General features: G+C 50.6%; 1 protein-coding gene across 1 annotated transcript; it reads right to left on the reverse strand.

Annotated features, from left to right (window-relative positions):
- Positions 1 to 497: 497 nt before the first annotated feature.
- SNAI2 (snail family transcriptional repressor 2) lies at positions 498 to 4,175 on the reverse strand. Its single transcript, XM_057737115.1, has 3 exons — positions 3,987 to 4,175; positions 2,737 to 3,282; positions 498 to 1,823 (listed from the first exon to the last, which is right to left on the reverse strand). The coding sequence occupies exons 1-3, from the start codon at positions 4,063 to 4,065 to the stop codon at positions 1,642 to 1,644; spliced, it is 807 nt and encodes a 268-aa protein (XP_057593098.1). The 5' UTR covers positions 4,066 to 4,175; the 3' UTR covers positions 498 to 1,641.
- Between the last annotated feature and the right edge of the window lie 2,437 nt (positions 4,176 to 6,612).

The following is a 6,612-nucleotide window of genomic DNA, read 5'->3' on the forward strand; positions in this document are numbered from 1 at the left end:
AGTTTAATTTTTCAACTTGTGTAATTTATAATAAATCCACTTTTTCCTGATCTTTTCATGCAGATGTTCTATTTTTCTTCTTATACATCATTACATGATATTTCTTTTAAAATCCTTAAACTGTTCTAGTGGCCTATGTGATAAGCACTGATTACAATGAGTGATTGTAATTTGATTTCATAAAGCCAACACAATCAAGTCATCAAAAAGTTTTGGGAAATATTCTTGATTATTAAAAAGGCAAATATTTTTAGCACTCAGAAAGCATGATTTTTGTTAAAGAGATATGCTAACAAACTCCCATTGTGATGTCGTCTTTCTGAATGTAACAGTATTCTCTCAAGAGTAAAGAAAAAACGCTGGCCTTTTGCTTTACTGTACTCAAATACTTATATGATATTCATAGTGAATGCTGTTCACATCCTCTCTTATTAACAGAAGAAACAATGCTTCATGTAGCTGTTTGGTACTCATAAAGTAAGTGAAGTCTCTGCAAGTATGCAAGCAATCGATTTTAAATCAAAAATGTTTATTGTAAAAAAGAACCTTGAAAATTGTTTTTTAAAAAAGAAACGTAAATTTCACAAGTCTTCAGGTTGTTTATAGGCATTAGCTATAGACAACTTCTCACTTTCATACAAAACTCATTCAATCATATAAAAATAAACACCAATTTACATGGACTCATCAACTATACAATTAATTAAAAAGGCAGTTGGAAAGGGTGCTGTGTGGATTGCATTTCTTGTATGCATTTAAAATAGTTTAAGTACATCACAGAGTTTCTAAAAATCCTTTGTTGCACTTATTCCCATCCTTAGAAAATCATTAAAATTAAAAAAATCAAACATTAAAAAAATTAAAATTTTAGCAAATCATTCAAAATTCTTTTAAAAAGTAAGACATGGAGTATGCACCAGGAATGTTCAAAGATAGTCTTTCCCGTCTTCCCCAAGGCACAGTCTAAGTATTGGCAAAAAAATAAAAATAAAAAATAGAACAAAAAAAGCCACTTTTAATACATTCGCCTGTTTTTCCTTCTTGTTCTTTCTTCCTTTCTTCCCTCCCTTCCTCTCTCTCTCTCTCCTTCCCTCCCTCCCTCCCTTAAAGACACAGTTTAAAGTATGACCAGTAATCAAAGCAGGCTTTGGTTCAAGGGTGGTGACCTGACATCAGACGCGCAGTGAAGTAAACTTGGAATCTTTATAAGGCACCTGAGATAGGGTCTGGCTGATCCTCTTCCTGCAGGAAACTCTACTACAGACTCCCTTACGAGGCAACACTGTCCTTTTCAGCTGAAATGCTTTGGCAGCAATGTGAATCTTTGCATTCTTTCTTGGTAAGAAAAGATGCACAATATGCTTTTTGCTACATCTTTGAAGAGAAAGATTCTCGTCTTTCATCCTTTCCATCTAGCTGTCAGTAAACAGATAGCAACTTTAAACTTCACATGGAAAGGATTAACTCGACACACGTGGATTCCCGTACTCTTGTGGCTGTGTGTGTGTGTGTGTGTGTGTGTGTGTCTATACATATTCTTTGGTCGGTAAGCACAAGAGAAAATGCCTTTGGACTTTTACTTGTCATCCGGAGGCGGAGTGGAGAAAGGCCTTCTGCTGGAGTAAACATGGGTTGTGTCACTCAGTGCGCCGCACAGCAGCCAGACTCCTCGTGTTTGTGCAGGAGGGACATTCGGGAGAAGGTTTTGGAGCAGTTCTTGCACTGGTATTTCTTGACGTCCGAGTGTGTCTGCAGATGAGCCCTCAGATTTGACCTGTCTGCAAAGGCCCTGCTGCAGTGAGAGCACGAGAAAGGCTTCTCCCCTGGGGTGGGAGCGGGGGTGGAGAAAGAAAGACAGTCAGTGTTTGCAGAGGAAATGCAAAGCCAGATAACATTTATGAGCAACCACTGCATTTTGCCAAAAGCACAAGAAACAGCAACACTTGCTTCAAATGCCCCGTAATAGAGACTTGTTTTCATGTCTGGCCCTTTAAGACAAATACGATGGTTGCACTAAAAAAACAAAATCAAATTAAAAAAATTAAAAACTACGATTGCTGCTGCCAGTCACGCAGAAATAATTCCCGTCGTCCCAGGGCTTCACTGTGCAGGCTTTCTGCTTGAGCAGGTGCAGCTAACGGCCAGCTCCTCCCCACATTTCCCAACCTTTCCCCTTTTCCCTCCTTCCGTATTATGACTAAGCTTGGGTAAATGCCGAGACTCCCTGCAGGGTGATTTTGTGCTAGGAATAGAAAATTCAGCAGCAAAATCAAAACAAAAGCAAACAACGGACAGCAAATGCAGCTCTAACTCTCTAGCTCCCTGCGGGTGAGAGATGCCACAGCAAGGATGAAACTAACAGAAACCAAAAAAGTCACCTCTTGATCCCCTGACCCACGGAGTCGCAGAGCAGCGTTTGTACTCGCTGATCACTGGGGAGCCATTTCACAGAACACACATTCGGGTTCCTCTCTCCTGATCGGCTAACTGATCTTTGAGACCAAACCTCCTGAATCTACTTTCCAAAGTCTAACTGCTGTTTGCGGTCCCTGGAGCAGAGGGTGTTAGCAAGGGATGGAGCCCTTTGTGCCCTGACGACTTTCTGAGTGGTCAAGAAGCAACTACAAATGACCATCTATCGTGAAAAGCACTGTCACCACTTAATGCAAATCCGACAGCCAGCCCAGAGCCTCCTGGGGTCAGACAGCCACAGCCCTAACTACGTTTTTCTCTTACCAGTGTGAGTTCTAATGTGTCCTTGAAGAAGCCAGGGTCTGGAGAAGGCCTTGCCGCAGATCTTGCAGACGCAAGGTAAGGTGTGGGTCCGAATGTGCATCTTGAGGGCGCCCAGGCTCACATACTCCTTGTCACAGTATTTACAGCTGAAAGATTTCCTCGACTGCGCGTCACAGTGCAGCTGCTTGTGTTTACCCAGCCCGGAGAAGGTCGAGTAGGTTTTATTGCATAAATTGCACTGAAACTTTTCAGCTTCGATGGCGTGGGGGTCTGAAAGCTTGGACTGTAGTCTTTCCTCTTCGTCGCTGATGGGGCTTTCCGAGCCGCTGTGGTCCTTGGAAGAGGTGTCAGACGGCGGAGGCGGACTCACTCGCCCCAAGGATGCGGGGTATCCCGACAGAGGAGAGAGGCCGGTGGGCAGCGGGGCGTGGAAGGGAGCGGCGGTGGTCCACACGGTGATAGGGCTGTAGGCTCCCGAGCTGAGGATCTCCGGCTGGGGGATGACAGGCACGGGGTAGCCCTCGTAGAGATACGGGGAGATAATCACTGCGGGGAGAGAGGGCAGGGGAGGAGAGTGAGCTGCAAAGTAGCTGCAAAAACGCACGGAGAAGCTGCTTGGCACACGCACAGGGCTTGGTTACAAGAAGAGACTCCTTAGGAAGACGCAGGGAGGACATTTCTTTTCCACCGTTGCTGCTCGCGGTCACTGTCCTGAAGGCACATCTGTGCCCCCTACACACGGAGTGAGGCGGGGTCTGCCCGGCCCTGCGATCAGCGAGCGCAGCCCAGCGAGGGGAAAACCCACCCACTCTTTTTTAAAGACACAAAAAGTTCTCTTCCATTTTACGCGTGGGCTGTTTGCAGGGCTTACGCCTGGGAGTACAAAGATCGGCGAAAAGCAAACCGCTTTCTGAAGGAAAGGAGCCTTATTCCATGAAAAAAAGCAGTAATTCACCGTTTACGCACCGCCTCACCCACCCTCCACGTACTCAGTATGCAAGTATGCACACGCTTCGGAACAGGACGTTGCAAGAGCCGAGGGAAGTTTCCTTCGCCAGTTCAGAGTTTGAAAAGTTTTGAATTAAACCTGAGCCTGGCTGATCAGAGGAATGACCGCTCTTTCGGGACCCCGTTTGGAGGCAAACAGCTCGGTCTCCAGCTCTTTTGTAAGAGAAGCTGAGCTGCAGCGCACCCCTGCATTTACCTATTTATAGACAGATGGAGATGCAGACAGCAGGCCCCCCTGTTACCTGTGTGTGTGTCCAGCTCGCTGTAGTTGGGTTTCTTGGAGGCGTTGAAATGCTTCTTGACCAGGAAGGAGCGCGGCATCCTGGCGGCGGCGCGGGGCGCGGGGCGCACGGTCCTACAGCATCGCGGCCCCGGCAGGTGCGCGCGCGGCGCCGCCAGGTCGCGGGCTCCTCGCGGACTGAGCCCGCGGTGGCGGCGGGGAGGCCTTTTTTCCTCTCTTTTGCTAGAAGGGTCCAATCACAGCCGAGAGGTTCAGATTTCAGCTCCTCCCTCTGGGACAGCTGTGAACAGAGGAAGAATCTGTTGTCAGACCAAAGTATTCTGGTTCCAATGGGCTGTGCGCCGGCTTTCAGTGGAGAGGAAAAAAGTGCTTCAGTCTTTTTAGGGGAGGTCATTTTCCTTCTTGAGCGCTAGGCCGGGCCTCCGTGCTCCGGGCGCGCTGGATCCGGCTGCCCGGGCCTGGCTTCCAGGTGCGGGCTCCGTGCCGGCCCGGGAGGCCCCGGGCTGCGCGGCTCCCGGGCCGGCCGGCCGCAAGGCTTTGGAGAGGTCTGGCTCGCACGGGGACCGAACGGTTCGCTCCTGGCTTTTGAAAAAGGAAGGTAGCGGCGAGGACAAAGCCCCAGTGAGTGAGCAGCGGGCCCCGCAGGGGGCTTCCCGGGACGAGAAGCGGCCCCGCCAAGCGCTGGGGATGCGCTTCGCGTCCCAGAGGCTCGGCTCAGCCCGACCCGGGCACTTCCTCGGGAAGTGAAGCGGTCGTGTCACCATATTTGCCTCCGTGCTTGGAAAAAGCGCTTCGTAGCCCCCGAAGGACCCGCGTTCGGGGAGAAGCGGGCACCGCAAGGATGAGAGGGAAGGATGGCTGAATCTTTTAGTGTCTCCACAAAGGCATCTGAGAAGAGCCTGCATCTTTTCATGCATCACTGTGTATTTTTACGGGGAAGAAAAAGCATGAATGGGCCCTTAGGGACAATCGTTTCCAACATTTATCTGCTTTTACATGTGCTATTTTCTTCAGTATAAAGTCGACATTCATGTCTGCTGCTCCCCTGATGGTGTTTGTAAAGAAAGGGTGCAGTCATGAGTACCACCGGGTTAAGTTTTTAAGCTAGTCTGGTAACCAGCAAAAATACCTTGATTTTGTGCATGGTTTTCAATCTGAAAATACACTAAAGTGGCTCACTGTAAAAATGACATTTCAACCATATTTTCAAGAATCGTTGTCCCTTCCAGACTTTTCTCCCCACCTTTTGGTTAGAGTTTGAGGAAAAAACGAATTTGCAATCAGACCACCCTGCTCTTGATTCGAACAGGTGCTGGGAGGAAAAAAGTGAAAAAACCGTGCGAAGTCAAGACTTGTAAGAGGAAAGCGCATGTCAGGCAGGCTGCATAACTTCTTAATCTTGGGGTGAGGCAGCCGTGCGTGCGGGGGAAGGCGGGGCGCTCCGGCTGCCACAATCCTCTCCGCCTTTTTTTTTCTCCCAACAGTCACTAGTTTAAACGCTGGAGAAAGGAACTGAGATGAATCTTTATGTTAAAAGGAACAGGATTCCCAGGCGCCAGGAAAATGTGAATACGTATGATTCCTCCACCAACGGTAAACTGGAGGGTGACTCACAGCGAGGTCCCGAGCTTCTGCTTTGCGGGGGCGCACCTTGGGATCCGGGCCTGGTTTAGCGGGGCAGGAGCGCTCCTGGCCCTGCCCGGCTGTTTCCTGCAGAAGCGCTTTTGTTAGAGACGCCACCCCTCGAGAAAAGGTGCCACGTGCTCTTACTTCCTCCTTTAGCTTCAGGCAGAGTCTGCTCAGGACAGTGAGGACCTGGAGGGCACTTTGGTGTGTGTTGCTGGTAATTAGAGCACGAGACAACCTGCTCGCCTGTGTAGCTGAACAACCCATTTTAAAAGCTGAGCAGTAGTTCACGCCTCCAGGAAAAAACCCTTGAGTCCGAATTACAGACGCCTCGTCACGCAGACACCAGGCAGAGTCAGGACGTGTTCCCAGCCGCCGGGGCGAGCAAGGGTGTCGGGATCCTGTCTGAGGCGTGTCCTTACACAGGTCTGCCAGGCCCGTGTGAGGTCCGCTCTGCGGGAGGGGCCGTGCTCAGGTGAGTCAGGGCACAGGTGCTCGGCTCAGACACCGCGGGGCCAGCGGCGCCAGGTGAGGCGGTGAGGATGGGAGGATGGAGGCAGCTGTGGGGACCCTCCCCCTGAAGAATGGACCCCCCCCTCCCAAGGACGGCCCTCCCCCGACCTGTGAAGGGTCCCCCCCTGCAGGCCAGAAGCTGGCCCGGGTCACTGGCTACAGCCGCTCTGGCCCGGGGACAGAGACCTGTGCGGAGGCCGACCCCAGGCTTAACGGTGTCACTGGGGCAGCACACACCCCAGTGGGTTTTGTTCTGTGAGAAACCAGACCTGGGTTGACGGCTCAGGCTCACAGGAATAGTGAGGAAAGACTTGTCCTGAGGTGTTGCCGGGCCTGCGGGGCAACATCCGGGGGGAGCTGGAGGCGCAGGTGAGGCCCCCGGCAAGGGGGGGCAGGTCAGCCCTCACGGGGCAGAGAAGTGAGGAGAGAAGGGACAGCCTGGACGCAGCTTCTAGGCTCCCAGGCCCCGACTCCCCAAAGGATCTCGG

Source organism: Hippopotamus amphibius, chromosome 5 (assembly GCF_030028045.1).
Source record: "Hippopotamus amphibius kiboko isolate mHipAmp2 chromosome 5, mHipAmp2.hap2, whole genome shotgun sequence".
NCBI classification, from domain to species: Eukaryota; Metazoa; Chordata; class Mammalia; order Artiodactyla; family Hippopotamidae; genus Hippopotamus; species Hippopotamus amphibius.

What these genes read in the sequence shown, in the direction of transcription:
- SNAI2 (XM_057737115.1), bottom strand. Translation starts at nt 4,065, where the DNA reads ATGCCGCGCTCCTTCCTGGTCAAGAAGCATTTCAACGCCTCCAAGAAA. An exon ending in CGAGCTGGACACACACACAG is followed by an intron (nt 3,283 to 3,986) that starts GTAACAGGGGGG and finishes CTCTCCCCGCAG; the next exon opens with TGATTATCTCCCCGTATCTC. An exon ending in ACACATTAGAACTCACACTG is followed by an intron (nt 1,824 to 2,736) that starts GTAAGAGAAAAA and finishes CTCCCACCCCAG; the next exon opens with GGGAGAAGCCTTTCTCGTGC.